This window comes from Heloderma suspectum, chromosome 4 (assembly GCF_057233095.1).
Source record: "Heloderma suspectum isolate Gila_16-S chromosome 4, 16-S_ref, whole genome shotgun sequence".
NCBI lineage: Eukaryota > Metazoa > Chordata > Lepidosauria > Squamata > Helodermatidae > Heloderma > Heloderma suspectum.
The window spans coordinates 247,345,541-247,367,751 of NC_139461.1; the positions used below are offsets into that span (position 1 = coordinate 247,345,541).

Sequence of the window (22,211 nt, forward strand, 5' to 3'; positions counted from 1 at the left end):
ATCGGAGATCTCAAGGGAACGTTTTGTGCAAAGACGGGCATGATAAAGGACAAAGAAGGCAGGGACCTAAAAGAAGCAGATGAGATTAAGAAGAGGTGGAAAGAATACACAGAAGAACTATACAGGAAAGATCTGAATGTCCCTGATAGCCATGATAGTGTGGTCATTGAACTTGAGCCGGACATCCTAGAGAGTGAAGTCAAGTGGGCCTTAGGAAGCATTACTAACAACAAAGCTAGCGGAGATGACAGTATTCCAGCCGAGCTATTTAAAATCCTAAAAGATGATGCTGTTAAAGTGCTGCACTCAATATGCCAACACATTTGGAACACTCAACAGTGGCTACAAGACTGGAAAAGGTCAGTTTACATTCCAATTCCAAAGAAGGGCAATGCCAAAGAGTGTTCAAACTACTGTACAATTGCGCTCATTTCACATGCCAGCAAGGTGATGCTCAAAATCCTACAAGCTAGGCTTCAGCAGTATATGAACCGAGAACTACTGGAAGTATAAGCTGGGTTTCGAAGAGGCAGAGGAACTAGAGATCAAATCGCCAACATTCGCTGGATCATGGAGAAAGCAAGAGAATTCCAGAAAAACATCTATTTCTGCTTCATTGACTATGCTAAAGCCTTTGATTGTGTGGATCACAACAAACTGTGGCAAATTCTTAAAGAGATGGGAGTACCAGACCACCTTACCTGTCTCCTGAGAAACCTGTACGAGGGTCAAGAAGCAACAGTAAGAACCGGACATGGAACAACCGATTTGTTCAACATTGGGAAAGGAGTACGACAAGGCTGCATATTGTCGCCCTGCTTATTTAACTTATACGCAGAGTACATCATGAGAAATGCCGGGTTGGATGAATCACAGGTCGGAATTAAAATTGCCGGGAGAATTATCAACAACCTCAGATACGCAGACGATATCACCCTAATGGTAGAAAGCAAAGAGGATCTCAAGAGCCTCTTGTTGAGGGTGAAAGTGGAGAGTGCAAAAGCTGGTTTGAAACTCAACATTAAAAAAATGAAGATCATGGCATCTGGCCCCATCACTTCCTGGCATATAGAAGGGGAAGAAATGGAAGCAGTGACAGATTTTACTTTCCTGGGCTCCAAGATCACCACAGATGGTGACTGTAGCCATGAAATTAAAAGACGCATGTTCCTTGGGAGGAAAGCTATGGCAAACCTAGACAGCATAGTAAGAAGCAGAGACATCACCTTGCCAACAAAGGTCCGTCTAATCAAAGCTATGGTTTTCCCAGTAGTAATGTATGGCTGTGAGAGCTGGACTATAAGGAAGGGTGAGCGCCGAACAATTGATGCTTTCGAACTGTGGTGCTGGAGAAGACTCTTACGAGTTCCCTGGACTGCAAGGAGGTCAAATCAGTCAATCCTAAAGGAAATCAACCCTGAGTGCTCATTGGAAGGACAGATACTGAAGCTGAAGCTCCAGTATTTTGGCCACCTAACACGAAGAGGAAACTCTCTGGAAAAGCCCCTGATGCTGGGAAAGACTGAAGGCAAAAGGAGAAGGGGACGGCAGAGGATGAGATGGCTAGATAGCATCACGGATGCAATGAATATGAACTTGAGCATGCTCCGGGAGAGAGCGGAGGAGAGGAAGGCCTGGCGTGCTATAGTCCATGGGGTCACGAAGAGTCGGACCCGACTGAACGACTGAACAACAAATCCTGTATAAGTAATGTCACTTTGTAAGTTACCTCTGCTTTACTGCTAAAGAATGTGTAACTTACATAAGCAAGGTCAATAATACTGCTCTGGGAGGGGCCTTAGGACTGGGGCTGAGCACATGCTTTGCCTGGAGGAGGTTCCAGGTTCAGTCCCTGCCTGGCATCTCCGATTAAAAAGATCCTGAAGTGGCAGGTGTAGGAATGTTGCCTGCCTGAGACCTTCAAGATCTGCTGCAAGTCACAGTACAATCACAGTAGATGGACCAAGGGTCTGGTTCAAGATAAGGCAGCACCATAAGTTCATAAGAATTCCCTGTCTTATATCCCTCATTGTCGGGGGGGGGGGCGTCTTGGCGTCTTCCCCGATGTAATGTCCATCAGATATTTTGGAGTCTAACTTCCATAATCCCTGGGCATTGGTTTTGATAGCTGGGGCTGATGGGCATTGTAGTCCAAACGATCTAGAGGGTGTCACATTGGGAAAGTCTGGTCTGGGTTCAAGTCAGCAGCAAGTCTCTCTACCAAAGTGATTTAACGTTTGTTAAAGGCCAACCACACATGGCACAGAAGAACCATGATTAATTAATCTCTTGATTTTTTAAAAACTGAAATGCTGCCTCAAAGTATCCTGCATTTTCTCCCCTGCTGGTGGGAAAGTAGCATGATAGGGGCCAGGGAGAAAGAGTTTTAATTGCAAATACGACTTGTGGGGCAAAAATTAAGCAATCCTCCACCCCACAGCATGGCTGCAATTAGACCCACAAGCATCCAACTCTGCATTTTGGTTAAAAAAAACAAAAAGCAAACAACCATTGGGAGGCTAATCACAGGTCTTCTGTGTCGCAGGTAGTTTGGCTTTAAGGGAAAGAATATTCAATCATAGCAACACAAACCTCAAGGATATGGTTGGCACACTCAGATTAAGGAAACAACTATCCAGTAAAATATCGATGAGTATTAGTAAGAAAAGTGTAGTGCACCATCTATTGTTACAGATGCCATGCACTTAATAATACACAATACCAGAAACAAGTGTTCATCATTCAGAGCGAAGGATCATAAGTTACTAAAAGGCCTAAAGCAATAGGGGAAATGTCAGTCTTTTGGATTCTAGGCTTGATTTTTTTTAAAAAATGCTTGCTTAGTCAGCACATTGTTATTTGAGCCAGTAACTAGTTTGAAACACATTTTAGGACTAGTCAGTATTGTTTAGTGTTACAGTAGTTTCACAAAGCCTTTGGCCTGTTGTATTCGATGCAACAAAAGAAGTGTATAACTCCTGTGATTTGAAATGCGTTTATTTCTGATACATTTTTTAAAAAACAAAGTAGGAAGCAAGGACAGCATGAATGACAACACCTATTAGTCTAAGAAGACCACGATGAATTGCTAATACAGCCTTCCCCAACCTGGTGCTCTCTAGATGTTTTGGACTACAAATCCCATCACCCAATAATTGATCGTGCTGGCTGGGGCTGATGGGGATTGTAGTAAAAAAAAACCCTGCAAAGTGCCAGGCTGGGGAAGGGTGTGCTAATACCTTGGTTGTTTGTATACTGATGTAAGGTATTAATGGATAACATCACTTCATTTATTAGGAGTTGGGGAAATGTGCGGGTGAATGCACTGGAGATATATGGATAGTTTTATATAGAGACAATGACATTAGCTCTCATTAAAATGAAATGTGTCCATCTTTGGAGTCCATCTGTATGGGAAGTGCTTCATTGAGGATAATTGCAACATTTGCACTGATTGTCAAAAGTCAGCCCTGCAGGGCAAGGCATGTTGAAAGTGATCTTGTTGGAGCATAAATAGTACATTGTGGTGTCTTGCAAATTAGCATAGATTCCATCAGCCTTATCAAGACAAAAGCTGCTTGCTGTAGGAGAAACGGTCTGTGGTGGATCAGGGTTTGAAGCTTCATCCGGAATTGGAGGTCTGAGGGGCGGAGCTAGGCCTGCCAGAAGAATCATATGAATAGTTCAGGCTATAGATATCTTTAAAATATAAACATCTAGGAGTTGATTTTTGCAATTGTTTCCAGCATGGTTGTTGCTGCTTGCACTGATAACTAGCCTCTGATGCCTCATACAGACATGGTCCTTTGCATGCTTATGCCACATACAGAGTTCTGTTCACACTGATTTTTTCAATGCGCCTACAAATTTAAGTCTGTAATGAAAATATGCCCTTAGGGTGCAATCCTATGGCTGCTAGAGAATGGCTACACAGCCATAGGATTTTTCATTTTCTGGGAGCTGACCTTGGAGCCAGCCAGCGCTCCGGGGTCGGTTCCCAGAAAACCGCCTCCCTGCCCTCTCCCCTGCTGCCTCGTAGGTGGCATGGTTTGTCCCCTGCTCCGCGCTCGTAAGAGCAGTGCAGAGTGGGAGGAAAGGGGTCGTTCCTGGGGCGGGGAAGGGAGGGGGCCATGGAAGCACCATTACAATGCTTCCTCTGTGCTGTCCAGCCTCCTTGCCTCCACTTTGAGATGCCCTGGCTAGACAGCCAAAATCAGCTGTCTAGCCGCAAAGGCAGGGCAGCTGGAGTGCAGAGGAGAAGACCCCCTCCGTGCTCCGCCTGCCCTGCATTGGATAGTTGGTCACCTCCAAGTTTGGAGGCGGACGACTATCCCCATAGGATTGTGCCCCTAATTGCTCAGCTGAAGAAAGTTGGGGTATACGTGTTTCAAACAAACAAACAAACACTGCTTACATGTCATTGAAATTTAATGGGGTTTTTAAATGAGTCACAAAAATGTTGCCACATTGATTTCAGTAGAAAGGAGATGGGGGAAATTTGGTGTGGAGAAGTGGTGTATTGCTGTCTTACTAGAAAGACTGTTTGGCTGCAGTAAATTCCTTCCCATTGAACTCAGTGTGTTTTATTACCGAGTATACATGTTTTAGGGCTGGTACTTTAGAAAACAACAACCCTTCTCCATTGGAGGAAAGCAAAATGCTCATACAGAAGAGAAAGTGAATAGAAAGAAGTTTTGCTAACTCTAATGTTATAATACTAGAAGAATACATTGGGGCTCATCCAGTAGGAGTCGCAGGACAGACAAAAAGAAGTACTTCTTCACACAGAACATAGTTAAACTATGGAATTCACTTTCACAAGGTGGCCACCAACTTAGAAGCCTTTAAAAGGGGATTAGACAAATTTGTGGAGGAGCGGGCTATCAATGGCTGCTAGTCATGGTGGCTGTATATTACCTCCAGCATCAGAGGCAGCATGCCACAATTCCTGGAGGGTTGCTGGAGAACCACAGTGCAGGAGGTCTTGTGCCCTCATGTCCTGCTTGTGGACTTCCTATAGGGGCATCTGGTTGGCCACTGTTGGAAATGGGCTGCTAGTCTAGATAGGCCTTTAGTTTTATACAGCCCGGATAATTTATTCCCTAGTGCAGCCGTCCCCAATGTGGTGCTCTCCAGATGTGTTCAACTACAGCTCCCAGCATCTCCCAGCCAGCCATGTGTTACATGAAGAGAACAAGAAAGATGAAAGTGCACCACTTGAGAGGTGTTTTAAGACCTACAAGTAAATTAAATCACAACCGAAATGCAAATGGAGACTTGGACATTGCTTCAACAGAGACACTTCCCTTTTCACAGAAATCTTGTCTGGTTTTGTTCTTATATCATTGATACAGCTACTAGTCTTGACTTTGCTATGTAACGGTAAATACCAGTGAAGTAAGAGTGTTGGGTAAATATGTGGTTCCCCACAGGCCTTGTGACTGAGTGATAGTTTCAAGGAAAATAAGTATAAAGATATGTGATTAACCTGTAGAGCCCAGCTCTCTCTTTAGAGTCTGAAGAAGTGGGTATGCTCCTTGATTACAGAAAGAATTGTTGAAGTCATCAAGATCCATGGCCCACACCATTCCACCTCCCAGATTGTTTTGCTTCAAATATTTGACCTGAGGAAAACAGAAAACAGGGATTCAAAGGCTCATGAGAATAGAATAATAGAATCATAGGGTTGGAAGGGGCCTACAGGACCATCGAGTCCAACCCCTGCTCAGTGCAGGAAGCCTGATTCCCAAGCGGTCTCCCATCCAAGTACTAACCAGAGGTGACCCTGCTTAGCTTCCGAGATCAGATGAGATTGGGCGCATCCAGCCCTTTAATAATGCTAGAGCAATGTATATGGTTCCAGCCTGGCTCCATGGTTGTGCACTATCAGACCCACCCATGGGTTTGAAAAATATCTATCTTCCTGCAATTTAAAAGGGAAATCTGTGGCTTTTAATTTCTGTGTTGATATTTATCTGTCATCTTGAGCACTTCCACAAGTTGAAAAGGTAGCTAAATAGAATCAATCAATAAAATTCAGAGCACTTCATTTTCAGTTTATGACATGCCTTCAGTCATTTCTGTTGACTGTTTAAAATGGTTTTAGATACATGTGTGTCTCTGTGTGTGCTGTTCGTTTACGTATTTGTATGTAAATGGTTTTATAATGTATTTTTAATGTCTTTTAATCTTTGTAAACTGCCCAGAGAGCCTTGGCTATTGGGCAGTATAGAAATTTAATAAAAGGAATGAATTCTGGAAAGCAGCTTTGCAGCAACTGGTTGTCCACTGGGATCCTGTAGTTGTAGTATCCGGAGGTCTGAAGATCCCTGTCATCTCATAGTATGCTCTCTTTTATAGTAAACAACATAAATCATGATGCTTGACAACATTCGACATTTTGCTATGTATATATGCACTGGGAAAGCATGGCTACTTGTGTACATGCAGTGAAAACCCCACCTTTACGATATTGTCATTCCTGCAGAGAATTGCCTTCAGTATAGGAATCTATCTTTGACATAAAGATTGGCCCATTAGCAGCCTATCTTGCTAGCATGTCTCCCATCTAGTATTTCCTAAGCATAACATTTATTGAGGTCCACTAGAAGCTTCTTAAAAATAAACATAAATATAATTTGTACCTTATTTTTAATGCTGTCCACATCATCGTATCCTATCCACTGGTTTCCCTTGAAGGAATATGGAACCTTCTGGTCTGGAATCACTACTGTGGTGGCACCTTTTTTAAAGGCACAGATCTGAAACAAAAGGTATTGTGTTAGGGCCATATTGCCAGATGCAGGTGCGGTCTGAGTATTTCACCATTGTGGAGCTTTAGAAATCAGAGACTGTTGCAATATCTGACAAGCTTAGAAGTAGGAAGAGGACTGTCTGTATGAGGTGCTTTTTAAGTCAGTAGAATAGAGCAGGGTTTAATGTTTCTCTAAAATGTTGTGTAAAGAGATCCCATGATAGGGAAGGGGTGCTGGCTTGAGGATAGCTCAGCTGTAGAGCCAATGCAGAAGCTTCCCTCTTCAGATCATCATCACCACCACCATCACCATCACCATCATCAGGTAGCCAGTGCTAGGAAAGTCCTCTGCCAAAGACGCTGGAGAGCCACTACCACTCAGAGTAGAATATACTGGGCTAGGTGGACAATAGTTTGACCTGCTATAAAGCAACTTTCTAAATTCCTACTCCATACAAATAAACAGAAATAGGAATATGTATTTTGATCTACTTAAAATATTGTTATGGATTTACTATGAGATATCTGTGAATAGAACTATCACTGTGGGTTGCCTTAAGGCAACACCTGGCCAGAGTCTTGGACTTGACAAGGGAGCATTAATAGCCCAGGATAACCCAATGATGTTGCTCCAACACTGGGCTGAAGTTTTCACTGGAGACTTTTCAGACAAATTTGGGGGAGCGGGGTGCAAAAAGGAGATGAGAAAAGGGATATGTTTTTCAGGGGTAAGTGAAATGGACTAATTTTTTTAAGGGCTGATGGGGGTGGGGCTTACTATGATAAGAGAAGGTGGCAGAGGTATTTTCCCAGTTTCTCTTCTTATCAGAAAGCTTTGCCACTGCTTTATGGCATAGTATCATTCCCACTGGGCTGTTCTGTGGGAAAGAGGAATGCTGCTGGGGTAATGATTGGAGGTTATAGGTTGCGACATAGTTTTTCGTTATAGAAGGTAAGATGTAAAATCCCTCTGCCACCTCAACTTATCATAGTAAGCCCCCTCCCCCACTGCTCTCTGCAAATGAATCAATTTCACACACGTCCAAGATAGTTGCTGAAAATGCCCCTCCTATATCCATGGCCTACAAATGGCCCTGTGAAAGTGAGTCAGTCTCTCCCCGTCTCTCTCTCTCTCTCTCTCTCTGTTTATGGGGGAGGTTGGCACAGCACTAGATGTGTTTCTATGGGAGATAATTCTTAGGCATTTGTTTCTTTATTCAGGACCACTCTGGGATGTTCAGAATAGGAAAAACCAATCAGAGAGGGAGGGAGGGGGCTACCTCCCTACCCCCAGCCCTGCTACATGTAGAAACAGAGACAGACAGGGTTAAAAGCTACATGTAGAAATAGAGACAGGCAGAGCAGAATTTTGGGGACTCTGTAAGCTAGGAGCATCAGGGCTGCCTTTCCCTGCAGATCTGTTGTGGGAACAGTGAACTGCGGGACATCTACTGGGGTGTTTAAGCGGCATTTCTAGTTTCCATCTACCTTCAGCCGGTATATTTTTTAAAGAAACACAAATCTTACAAAGCACCAATAGGTCTTCAGTGGCTCCCTTCTAAAGGAAACCAATTTGGGAAAGCGCTGTGCCTCTGCAAAGTCTCACTGCTTGAAGAAGTGGGGCCCTGCCCTTCTCATCTCCCTCTGCACACTCCACTATATAGCCTATCAGTGGAGGGTGGTGGCTCTGATATCTGTGGGGCGGTGAACCCACTCCGGGTCTCAGTCAGAACCAGTCACAACCCTGGATAGCTCCTTTAGAGTTCTGACTGGTTCTGACTGAAATCCAGAGCGGATTCACCACCCCACTGACATCGGAGCCACCAGCCTCCACTGCAGCCTAAGTATAGCTATAGCCTACCTCATAATAGGCCAGGAATCCCGCCTCCCTTGTGTACGGTCCAGCTGTCCCAGGCCCTGAGGCTGGCGCATTAACCCCAGTTTGTGAGGAAGAAAGGGTGAAGGATCGCCCATAGGCAGGGATTCCCATGATGATCTTTTCAGCCGGTGCTCCCTTGCTCTTCCAGTACTGCACAGCATTGTCCTTGATGAAGAAAGAAAGAGAGCAAGCATGACTTCAATCCCCACTAGTTTTGATATTCAGAGCATTTCCTGCTGTTGCGCCAAACCCTTACGCCAGCCTTCCTGCACCTGGTGCCCTCCATATGTTTTGGACCACAACTTCCAGCATTCTTGACCACTGGCCAGGCTGGTTGGGGCTGGTGTGAGTTGAAGTCCACAATATCGGGATAGCAACCTATGGGGGAAGGCTGCTATATGCCACAGACCTACGGTTTCCCAGTAGCCTTAGTATACTGGCCAGGACCCAAAGGGACTCATCCATAAGTGGGAGGTGCTTCCAGTTCTGGAGGCAGAGACCGTCAGTTTCCCTTTCCAGCTGCAGCCTTTCACAGTGGATGCTGGTGGCCTTTTTCGGTGGGGCTGTGAATCCATTCTGGGTTTCGGTTAGAATCAGCCAGAACTCTAAAGGAGCTACCTAAAGTGCTGAACTCTGTCCTCAAAATTAGAGTTCTGGCTGGTTCTGACTGAAACCCAGAATGGATTCACAGCTCCACCCAAATTGGAGCCACCAACCTCCACTTGCCCTTCACAGTCCATTGGATCCCAGCCATGTCACCAGCTGGGAAGGGAAGACTAGGTATGCTATGGTAGAAAGGGGGACATAATAATCTATGACTAAGGTATGAAGTACTAGGAAAGCACTATGGCATTCTTCTGGAACAAACTTTCACCCACATCCATCGCTGAGCTTAAAGTACAGGTGAAACATGGTGCCTCCTTCATCATGGCTCAGGGAGTCTTACAATCCTTTTTTTCTTTTATAAAAGAATACATATTAATTCTAAAACTATACAATGTAAAAGAGCTTTAAGTGTACAGGGCGTTCCTGGGTTGTTAAATGAAAGTGGAAATGATCAGCACACACCAGGAATTGCTGCCATGACATGCAAACCGGGTCATTGTGATACAGTTTGAGGTGTTCAGAATTACTTTTTCTCTTGAAAAACATACTGTTTTAATCATTGTAACATGTAACCCATACACATTGCCAGTTCGAACCTGGCTCTGTATCTTTGAGCACCTCCCTAGCTCACAGTTTAAGAGACTGGGATGGGCTAAGAAGCATTTACCACATACCGTGTCAGGGTACAGAGGACTGACATGACCTGTAACATGTTCCCAAGATCCATGGAAGTCATACGTCATGAGATTAATAAAGTCCAGAGACCTAGAAAAGTGGGGGGAGATACCAACATGTTTATTTGACGTCTAATATAAGAATCCTGAATGGCTGCATCACAACTAACTATGTGACTACCAGGTATGATTTGACAATCACTGAAGTTTGCATTAATGGACTGAACTGGTTTAAAAATGCAAGCATGCTTGCTTGTGAGTCATGTCCTGCATAGCTTTTCCCCTTTGGTTCATATTTGTCCGATGATACTCACTGTGAGATCTTGCCAACTTCATAGCCACTGTCAATGATTTGCCTCCCAGCTGCCACAGCAGCCGTCAGCAACAGCTTTTCCTTTCCTGTCCGTTTGGCTTCTGCCTGGAATGCTTCCACCATTTCCTAAGTCAAATAGTTGAGTTGAACAACAACAAAATTAGCTTTGCTTTTGTTTTTATTTGAAAAAGGGAAATCCAAATAGAGCAGAAGACAAATAGAAACAAAGCAGAAATGTGCAGATGTGACTTAACATGCAGACCACTATGGTGTCCAAGGTAGTTGAAAATACAGGATGCTGGTTCCTTATACTTTTTATTAAAGAGACCTTTAGCCTCCTGTTCCACATTGGGTGTGGTCTTTATTAGGGGTATGTACAGAGAAAAAACTAGCTTCAGAACCTGGTTTGAATAGGGAGCTGCTTTGCTTTGGTCCCCTTTGGACAAGACACACTGTGTTTCAGACCTGATGAGGCAGAGCCTCAGTTCAGTTTTCTGAAGCCTCAGTTGCCTCCCAATCAAACAAATGACTATATGGTGCAACTGTCAAAGCAAGCAGGGAGTACTCAGAAGGTGGTGTGGTGAGTATATGGTTGATGTCAGGCAGGCACTGACATTGCTTGATTTTTGGTACCTGCGGGAGACATTTTTATTTAAACAAGCCTTCCCTGATTGACCAGCTAGGGTTTCATATTGTTATAATCTAATTTTAGATGTTTTAATTTTGTATTTTGAGTCTGTTTTCTTTCTTTTATCGTCTCATTCCTGCCCTGCTACTACCTATCACTTCACTTCCCTGCTCAGTGTTGTAGAGAGCCAGGGTTCACATCGTGACCTTTTTATTTCCAGGGATGATGACATCACCTGCCACCCCCCTCAGTCTTCCCTGCTCCACTCCTCACTGCAGCTGGGGGGGAAATTGAGTTTTCCAGCAACAATGAGCTTTTCTACATGAGCCATTTATTGCACACTCGTGATTCCTTACTCATGGTTCTTTACAGGTTCTTTAGATGACGTTGTGACCCTCCAGTCTCACTTCTGTTTTTTAAGAGCACTTTTCCCCTTTTTTTAGAGCAGGGAAAATGGGCTATTATTTCTGACAATGAAAGAACTACTTGTGTATTTGTGCTATTCCACTATAGCACAGCGCCAGCTAGAGGTTATGCAGCAGAAAATCAGGAAAGGAAAAACTCTTTGTGTAGAGCTCAGAGCTCAATTCTCTGATGAAACCAAAAGTAGATACAACGATTAACAGCCTCGTATAGAAAAGGTGAATATATTGTTGTAATGTAGAGTATTTTGGGGTGGCTTGGTTTTGAATGGCCAACTAAGACCCAAGACCTGATCCTAGTGAACATGAAAACTGCTAGAACTGGTTTGGTGATATGGATCAACACAGCTGGCTGCATTTTTGGACTCTTCTTGGGGGTGTGGCTATGGGGACTGCCATAATGAGTGCCTGCATTGCAATATTGACCACTATGCCACTGCCCCTGCTCTTCATTGATCATTTCTTTGGATCATTGATCATTTCCTTGGTTTATGATAGAAAACTGCATCTCTGTATTGCATTTTGGAATCTAATGATTCACTACACCTTGGCCCCAGGCTGCAATTCAGGGCTCGAAATGTTGTGACTTGATTCAACCCTTTCACTGAGAAAATGGCATTCATCTTCTCTGTCTCTGCAACTCTTCTGGATGCTCCTTTTAATTGCCACCTATTACTGTGCATAGAATTTGCCACTAGAAAACTTTGCAGCCAGAAACTCGTGGCTGTCATTTTCTAGTCATGTGCTGGGTTTTATTGTACCTGAATCAAAGAAGTGAAGTGCATTTTATCTTCTGCGGGGCTCCCTCTGGCTCCAGGATACTCCCAATCAAGGTCTAGGCCATTGAAATCGTATGTGCGCAGGAATGAAATGGCAGAGAGAATAAATGTCTGTCGATTGGCGGGAGTAGCCACCATGGCAGAGAACCTAGCACGGAAGTAACATATGAGTAATCCAAGCCAAAAAGATAACATTTGTTTTACTTTGTGTCCGAGACATGTTTTTTTCAGTGATGGTACCAAGACTGCAGAATACCTTCCCCATGGAGATCCACCAGACCATTCTTTTTTAGTCTTCAGGTAGATGCCAAAGACATTGTTTTCCTTCTAGCATGCTTTTAATTTTGGTCTTAATCTTCTGATTTGCTGTTCTTTGCTTTACTGCAGAGTCACATTGCTCTGTACAACGTGTTCTGTACGTATAGTTAAACTTCCTTTACCCTTGTTCTAGATTTTAATCTTAGTTCCAAACAATATTCTATTTTTTAAAAACAAAACTTTAAAACCCAAATTTTACAGCCTGATTAAATATGTACTCTAACCAGGTTTAGGCTAAACTCTCTTATTTCCATATCCTAATTGCAACTTTTTATTTTTCTGGTTCCATTACTTGCTACATTTAGAGTAGGGTTCTGGAACCTCCAGCATGTATTTCTGACCATGTAACCATACATGACCTTCTTCTCCACGACAACATCCACACTAAATTTTCATTTTTGCCCATCTATTTTCTATGGCAGCATTTATTATTCCTTTGTGTCAATGTATTTCATTAAGCAAGAATGGAATAATCATAAATTGTAAGTGCTCTCTGAAGACTGTGAATAACAAAATAGAGGATTTGATGTGGAAGGATTGCAACTATTGGTATTCTGCGGGGGTGTGCAGCCTTTTCAACCCCTAGGGCCACATCCAGTGTCAGCTGGGGGGTGGGGGGGCAGGGGCAGTATAAGTGCATATTGGCACACATGCTTCCCCCCCCCCCACGCCCCGCCACACACACAGACATTTTGGCACTCAGGGAGGGATGGGAAAGTTTAAACCTCCCCTCCCTGCCTGCTGAGTTCTACGCACTGAAACAGATATCTATAATTGGTGCTTGGAGACAAATCAAGCAGTGGTGTGATAGGATCTGTGATGCAAGAACAGCTTTTTCATTTTATTCTGTGACACCACAGGAGAAATACTGTAGCTCAATCCCTCTTTCCTTTGTGTTCTTTGCTTCTGTAAAGTATACCACTGCTCTGAATGGTCTCCAGAGAATGGATGGGAAAGTGGGGGGGGGGGCAGGGGAAGAGAATGAAGTAATCCACAGTGTGGGTTAATTCTGAGAACATGCCTCCTTTTTTCCCCAGAGTTAATGTTCCAACTTTAATGCATTTCCTAGATAAATCAGAAAGGCTACCATCAGCGGCAACATTTTCAGCATTAAACATGAGAAATATATCATGAGATGGAAGATTAGAGCTAATGTGCATATTTCTCAACATCTCCATTTCATAGTCATGCTGCCTTTAATTTCCCCTGAAACTGTTGGCGTTAGTATCAGTGGAGGTGGGTGGCTCCAATTTCAGTGGGGCTATAAATCCGCTCTGGTTTTCAGTCAGAATCAGCCAGAACTCTAAAGGAGTTATCCAAGCTTCTGAACCTATTTTGAGGATAGGGTTCAGCACCTTGGATATCTCCTTTAGAGTCCTGGCTGGTTCTGACTGAAACCCAGAATGGATGCACAGCCCCACCGAAATCGGAGCCACCAGCCTCCACTGCTTTGTACAGCAAGAAAAAAACAGAGTTGCACATATTTGGAATTTTTAAAAACAGGATTCCTCCTTCCTGACCTTTTAACATTTTGCCACCCATTTTTTTTTTAATCTACATCCATGAAAGTTAGAAATTTAACTTTAAAAAAAGAAAGAAAACTGGGATTCTAGGATTCCAATAGGACCCTGCAAGTTGCACAGAAACTATTGCGGGACAGAAGCTATATGTTGTTTACCCATGATAAAGTTCCGCATGTCTTACTTTGCACTACCAAAAGTCCATCCACCAATGGCTAAAAGCGTCTTCAGTTTTGGATTCCTAGACAAGAGGGGGAAAACAACAATGAGTAGAGTTCAATTTTCTCATCCTGTACAGCTAAGATGGCAAATGCATCTATCCATACTGGGTAAAGTTCATTTGCCCTGATCGAACTTGGAGCACTACAGGAGCATGTTTCCATGCATATCCTTCTCAGCTAGATGGGAAACAGAATGCACAAAAGCATCCTACACGTGTGGTTTCCTTTCCAGTCCAGACCTGGGGCTGCAAGCGGAGCACTTTAAAAACCCAGCAACTTAAAATCCCCCCATTTCAGTGTTCAAGAAGAGCAGAGAGAGTGGGGCTGGATCCAGCCTTTCCTGCTTCACCTTTCCTGTCAAAAAGCTGATTAGAGGGAGTTTAATCTTTTTGAAAGGGCTCCATGTACACAGCCCCAGCTGATCCATGTGCAATGCTTTGAGCTGGAGTGAATGTATGGATTATGACAGAAGTCACTCTGAACCAAAGAAAACCCTCCAGTGCTGTAGAATGCAAGCTCCCATTGTAGGCCAGTTCACACAATCAAAAATAAGACCTTTTGGAGTTGTTATCCTGAAATAACAGCTCCCTACCTACACGAACAAAGATGTCTGGGATATCTCCAGCCACACCCATTTGTTGATTGTCTGGGGCCATTCACTGTGTACTCTAGGAGGCAGTGAACCTCAGCTATCCAGTTTATTAATCCAACTGGAAAGAAAGCTATAGAGTGGGAGGATAGGGTGGACAAGGAATCCCTTTCTTAGAAGCTGGGCCCACACCCCAGCGGAGGGCCTACTGACAAGAGCCCCCTGGACTTTCTCCTCCTCTTCTTCACCATTGCAATCTGCTTATTCACCCTCCGCTTGCCCTAGTCCAGGCAACAATGGCAGTGAGAAGGAAGAGTGGTAGATGCCACTGCCTATTTGCTAATTGGCTCTCTGCCTGGCAAGCAAGCACATGGTGGCAATGATGAGGAAGAGAAGGAGCTGGTGACAATGCCTGTAAGGAGGAAGAGGGCCCTATTGAGGGTGGCTTACCCAAGGAGCCTCCAAAACCAGAAGCCACCACTGACCTCAGGGATGTACAGCTGTAGGCATTGAGGGTTCTTCCTCACAAATAGGAAACCTAATTGGCCCAGGCGGGGTTCTTGATCGCAAAGAAGGCACAGCCTGATTTCTCGTGAATTGGAAGGATGTGGTCAGCTGGCACATCAGAGTGGGGTTCCTCCTTCACATCTCCAATTAACACATGAGGGGGTCATAGGGACACTTGCATTGTCTTTCGTATTGTGATGAAAAAAAAGATGATGATCTGGCATAGCACAAGACAATTTGCTGCCTGAGGTGGATCAACAAATGGCACTCTGTCCCAAGTAATGGTGTATACTACCCAAAGCTACTCAAGTTGGCACCTCAGGCAGAAAATCTCACAAGCATCCCCCTCTCTGGGAGTAAAAATAGATTAAAATGAATTAAATAACTAACAATTTCCTGCCCTTCATAACACCCAAAATCAACGGCCTGAAACAGGTCTCTCAGTTTGCCCAGTGGTAGGGCTGGTCCTGATGAGTCTATATGGATGCTACTGCATTATGTGAGGGGGTTGGCTTGACCACAATTTCCCCTTCCATTTTCATTAAGCTAACTCTGTACAACTCTTATGTTCATTTCTGTATTATCAGAAAAGTGGAGCATTGTAGGATCCTGGTTCAAGGGATCTCCAGAAAGTCCTCTTTCCACCCCATCCTTCTCCATACTTTTTCTTGAGATTATTGAAATCCTGGTACAGTTCCTTGTCGTTCCATTCCAGCATTTTGATCTTGTTGTCCTCCATTCCCGCAAATGCATAGATGAGATGAGTGCACAGATTTGGATCAATGGCTGTAGGGAAGAACTTCCCTTTGTCTGGCCTGTACTGAGCCCAGTTGGTGAAATAGCAAACCAGCTTGAAAGCGGAGCCTGTGGAAATGAGACTGCATGTAAAAGACATCATAGATTGTGGACACAAAAATTTATCCTGAGATGATAGCCCTTAAGTCTCATCAACCTTGGGCATGTTTACATGATCAAGGGCCAAGTTGAAACTGCAGTGAGTTCAAACCAAGGAAAATCCATGCTCCTGTTTTCAACTTAGGTTCTGCAATTGCTGGGTCAATAACATGTTTGGAGCTGGTTCTAATGTTATTTTTCGGGGGGGGGGGAATTATAGGAAAACACAGAGAAAATAAAGAAGCAAGTTGTTCTAATTTTTGGGTTCAGGTACGACAGCTCCTGACTTAGCAGGGAGTTACAGACTGTAGGGACACTGGGTGCGGAAAGAGGGGAGGAGCATCTGGGTTGGGCACAGCGGGGGGCACTGTGATGCTTCCTGCAGCTGGCTTGAGGTGGGAAAGGCTGAGTCAATCAGGACTGGGATTGGCCAGCTGGGAGGCAGGACTTTGGGGGTGAAACGGAGGGAAAGACTCTCCCTCTGGTCCACCCTGGTCCTATTTAAGCTGGACTGAGCTGCAGCACCGGCATTGACACTGTACTTTTCCCCACCCACCAACCCATTGCGCTAGAAATGCATGTTAGCTGCAGTTTAATAGAGATGGGGAGGAATTTTACCTGCGCCTGCCGTTGGCTCAGCTATGCAAGCTTTTTGCCTTCCCTATAGCAAGATTATATTTGCATACATATTTATGCAGTTACAGTTAAAAAGTTCACGATGATTCATCTGTCACAGCTTTGCAGCATGGAAGGCACTGGGTTGCATCCATCTCGTTGCGGGGAGCGGGATTGGGCTCCCCGTGCCCTACACTGAGAATTGTCTTCAGGGATTTGGAGAGGCATGGCTTCCACACCCAGCCTAGCACAGGGTGGTGGTGGTGACCTTGCCACACACTTGGGGGCTCAGGAGGGGCTCATATGAGCAGCTTCTGCTGCCATGGGCCCTGACACCAGAGTTCCGCACCATGCACCCAGCACATGGAGCAGGCTGAGTGTACCAGCCAGCAGGTGGGCTGACCGATGGCTGGATCTGTGCCCTATGCCCTCGCCAAATGTCCTATTCATGCTGTAGCCAATAAAGCGGTGGGCAGTCTATTAACCCCGTCAGTCTCCCTGTGTTTTTGTCACCCTCCCTGCCCTTCTTCCTGGGTCTTGCTAGGCACTGCCAGTACAATGGCTGTCTGGCATATGACAGTGGCAAAGCTGGAAGTTGGTCCTAATAATTCTCCTTAACTGTGTAGAACTGTGCAAAGTTCTCAGTTCATTATAAGTGCCTGGAAGTATGGGTGCCGCCTTCCAGAAGGTTTTCTCTTTGGTCACTCTTTGTTCCTTGGTTTCGAGAAGGAGTCACTCACTGCCACCTCTGCTCCATATCTACATTGCTCTAGCCAGGGAGGGCAGGCCCCGGGAAATGTGTCCTCTGGTGACCCGCTCCTTTGTCAGTGGGCTGTAGCAGCTTACCTGGCTACAATGGCAGTGCTCAGAGGACTGCTGGCCAGTTGGGTCTAAGTATCATTTAATTTTCCCACAATGCCCCAGAGCAACAATAGGTCAGAACATAAGAAGAGCCATGCTGGATCAGACTAAGGGTCAATCTAGTCCAGCATTCTGTTCACGCAGTGGCCAACCAGCTGCCCATGGGAAACCCACAAGCAGGACATGAGTGCAACAGCACCCTCCTGCCCATGTTCCCCAGCAAATTCTGGGAAATTAAAAGAATGGTTAGACCCAGTTGCCTGGTGGTGTGTGCTGCTCAGAGTGCCATCCAGAATTTTCTAAAAACAGGTCATATGGCAGGCATCAGCTGCCCAAGGATGCCAGGCGGTGGCGCCTGGGTCTGGCTGACTAGATTGGAAATGTCTTAATGGGAGCCAACAAACCCATGCCTTACACAACCCTGTTTTCTTGACATTTTATTAGGAAATGGGGACTCATGGGGCAGTAAATTTACTTACTGCAGTGAAGAAACAGCAAGATGGCAAAACCTAGAGCAAAACGAACATGGAAGACAAGTTAGGCAGAAAGGTGGCCTCTTTGGTACCTTCCAGTTAGCTAATTCTACGATGAGGAGGAGGAATAACATCATGATTATTAACATTTATAGCTCTTTTCCTACATGAATTCAAAATGGTTTATAGAATCAGGGCGCAATCCTATGCATGTTTAGACAGAAAAAAGGCCTACAACTCCCAGCATGCCCCATCTGGCTGGTGCATGCTGGGAGTTGTAGGCCTTTTCTCTGTCTAAACTTGCATAGAATTGTGCCCTAAAACTCCAACACAAAACACATATCCTAACAACTAAAATCACTAGCATCATGTAAGGACAAGTTAAATCGACACAGTCTGAACAATGTCAAAACCTGCTATTTTATAACAGGTTCAGCCAAAAAGAAAATAATTATAAAATACAATACTGATGGTATTCAATCCCTTATAACATCTGCAAAAATATACAAAATGCAAGATAAATGTGGGAGATGTGCCTGCTCTACACCTGTCTTTCTCCACATTAGGAGAAGATGCCATTATTCATGAAATCTACCACATTTTGCTTTGCTATATTTCACTTCATTCCATATATATTATCTAGGGGCATTTAAGTGAAAATTAGTGCATTCTGATTTAATCTGACATATCCTAAAAGCTGCTAAATATTACTTGTGATTAAATGGCATTGCTTTACTTTATCTTCCATCAAGAATTAGTGCAATCACTGTTGGCAGATAACAAGAATGGCAAAACCTTCTATGTACATATGAGGCAAGGCAAGCAAAATATGGTACGTTACAAAGGGGCTCGATCTGCTTTTATCAATTATTGGTCTAAGCCAGGGGTGTTGAACCTCTTTCAGCCCAAGGGCCAAATTCCATTTCAGAGAAGCTCTCAGGGGCCGCATTCCAGTGGTGGGCGGGACCAAAGACAAAGGGGGAGGGGCCAAAATACCAGCATATTTAGCCTAAAGCTCTTACTACCAGCCCGTACCAGCCGCCATTTGTGTCCCTGTGGAGGCCATGATAAGCTATGTATATATTTACGTAGCCTATCATGGCAAAAGGCAGGGACGCAAATGGCGTAGCGGCCGCCATTTGTATTCCTGCCTTTTGCCATGATAGGCTATGTAAATATATACGTAGCCTATCATGGACCCCGCAAGGACGCAAATGGCGGCCACTATGGTGGCCGCCATTTGCGGCTGGTGCAGCCCAGCAGCAGATGGAAGCCCGGCTGTGGGCAGCCCTGGCTGGCAGCTCTGCGGAGTTGCTGCGGAGCGAAGCTGGCTGGGGAGGATTCCGGGGGGAGGGACGGAGTGCCTCCCCCCCACTGCAGATGCCCCCATGTAGAACGAGGTAAGGGATTCGTACCTCCCTAGCAGAGGCAGCAAACAACCCCCCCTCGAGAAAAGCAGAAAGCTGTACAACTCCCACTGCAACAGGTGAGCCCCGTCCCTGATAAACTGTTGGAGAATTTCTCGTTCGCCTGGAGAAACTCAATGAAACATTCCCGCCAACCTCTCTGCCTGCAGAGAGGCTGGCAAAATTTGAGGGGCCATTTTGCACTCAGTTCTACTTGGCACACCTATTAAAAGTACGGGGAGCCTTGTTTTCCTTTGCATCATCACCATAACTTTTGCTAATATTGCAAACCTGTCAGCAGAAACAGGTTGGGCAACACAATCATTTTAAAATGGTAGCTTTTGATGTGGAGGTTGTTCTATAAGTTGGTCCCCCTTCCTCCCAGTCTCAGACATAAGAGTATATTGCACAATAGCAAATATCTAAAAGAATGAAATCTAGTAAAGCAAATCAATTTATTTATTTATTCGTGTCAGAAGCATCACAATTAAAAAGATACTATAGCACATAACATTTAAAATATAAGATGTAGAAGTTAAAATATATAAAATTTAGACAAATCTTGCTCCAAAGCTAGCAACATTAATTGTGTTCTGTTCCGTCGCGCTGTCATAAGGTCCTCATGTGTGCACTGCTGACTGGTCAGGGCACAAAGGGCAAGTATACATATGTGTTGTTGTCTGCAAGTCTCCACAGTCACATAGGGCAGAGATCACCGGATAGCCCCATTTATTCAGAGTATCTCTAGATCTTGTTACACCCGTGCGCAGCCTATTCAGTGATTTCCAAACTTCCCAGCTTTCAAGAAATAACATCATTAGGAAATTAATGAGCACTACTTGGGGGGCTAAACCAAGGGTTCTTAAGACTACAGCATTAGCCCTCTGCCACTCGGCTGGCGAATATGCCTGCCCAGTTTGGTACCAATCAGCACATGCTGGGCAAGTTGATGTTGCTTTGAATGAAACAAGTAGAATCATTACTGGATGTCTAAAATCTACTTCCCTAGATAAGATCTACTATATAGTTGGCATTGCCCTGCCTGCTGTTCGTAGAGAAGCAGCAGCAGCATACAAAGAGAGGCTTAAATCCTCAATACCCATGCAATTCAATAACATCTAACACACACATGCTACTGACTCCAAACTTACCTGCCGAAATGAATGCTCGGCCCATGCTGAGCGCAGATGTGGCACAATCCTCCTGTTCTGAAGAAAGCAGATCTCTGTACCCTGGGTCAGCTCACCTTGTCTGTTGCATTTATATCTACTCACAACCAGAGAGACTGATGCTGAAATAGTGTTTCCCAGACATCTGTGGTTATTATGCTATGTTGCAAGAAGATGGTTATCATGGTGAGGATTGCAACTTCATGAATGATTTAGCATAATCTTATTTTGCTGGCTGTCACTAGGTACATGCAAGGCTTGGATGCTGCCAGACCCAAAGGTCAGGAAAGGGAAGGCAGTCAGGGGCATTGCTAGGCCTCAGCCCATGAGCCCCCAGCCCCAAATCTGTTTTCCAGGAGCCCAGATCTATTCTGCAGAATGCCAAGTGTCTATAGGTGTCCATCTAAGGTTCCCCCCCCCAGCTTAATTGCCATGCAGGGGGCAATTTTCAAGATTGCAGCTGGGGAGGGAAGGGTTAACTCTCCCTTTCCCATATGCAGCAACATCCCCCCCACCTCCCACCATGCTGCCAAATCTTCCCCTGCTTGGCAATTAAGCTGAGAAAAAATCACTTTCCCCCATTGGTTTGGGATGATCTGGGTCAGGGTGAAAATTAATTGGTTTTATTTGAGATGATTTTGATGAGAAATTAATTGTCTGGCTTTGCCGCTTGTCAAATTTAAATAAATTCTTGCAATTATTTCTAAATTTGTATATATAGAAATAAATGATCCTATACAGATTTTATGCAGATTTGTGTCCTATGGGTCCCGGACTCCAAATCCTTTAAGTGCCCAGCAGTGCCCCTGTTTGAGGGGCAGTAGTGGCGAAGAAGCAGGGGTTAGGAATGACTGGGGAAACTGTAGGGACCTGGGAAGGGTACTGAAGCTGTGATCAATGGAGACCCTTCCCACGTAACGTCATAGTTTTTTACTGGGCAAGGGCAATTTGGCTTGGGTGGGTGCGGGACTTGCTATGTGGCTGCTCAGGCTATGGTCCCCATCGTAGCTGTGGTGCATAGCTTGGTTACTCAGCTTCCCCCAACTGCTGCTGTTTAGGCCTTAGAATGTTGTCCCTGTCCAATTCTTCATTCTACTGCTATTTAAAACAGATCGCAGATGGGCATGTGCTATGTTTTCAGCGGCCACTGCATGGAAACAAGCATGGTAGGGCTGCTCCTCTATGTACTGCAATGCCTGTGCAATCTGTTTGAGATAGTGGTGGCATGGAGAAGATGGCAGCTGCTTTAAAACAGAAGACCTAAGACCCTGTAATGCAGCAGTCCTCAACCTTTTTGGACCCGTGGGCATATTTAGGAATTTGAGATACTGCTGTGGGCACCGCCACAAAATGCCTCATCAGTGGATCGCCGCTTTGGCATCTATCTGTTGTGTCTATGGATCTTAGGCTGCATTTCTTGAATAAGGTATTGCCTCATTTGGCTAATTGCTGGTGGTGTAATACAGCTAATGTCTCTTTTAAACATATGTTTTGGCACTTTGCTTCTTCTTGTGGGGAGGTTAATACATAGATAAATGTTGTACCGGAACAGTCTTCAATATTCACTGATGTACACGCTCTTT

At 44.6% G+C, this 22,211-nt stretch overlaps 1 protein-coding gene across 1 annotated transcript; it reads right to left on the reverse strand.

Moving 5' to 3' along the window:
- Positions 1–2,971: 2,971 nt before the first annotated feature.
- Positions 2,972–20,693, reverse strand: LOC146348463 (chitotriosidase-1-like). Its single transcript, XM_084853163.1, has 11 exons — positions 20,611–20,693; positions 18,060–18,089; positions 15,873–16,074; positions 14,078–14,134; positions 12,038–12,203; positions 10,228–10,352; positions 9,914–10,004; positions 8,616–8,798; positions 6,645–6,761; positions 5,489–5,624; positions 2,972–3,659 (listed from the first exon to the last, which is right to left on the reverse strand). The coding sequence occupies exons 1-11, from the start codon at positions 20,633–20,635 to the stop codon at positions 3,424–3,426; spliced, it is 1,368 nt and encodes a 455-aa protein (XP_084709289.1). The 5' UTR covers positions 20,636–20,693; the 3' UTR covers positions 2,972–3,423.
- Positions 20,694–22,211: the final 1,518 nt, after the last annotated feature.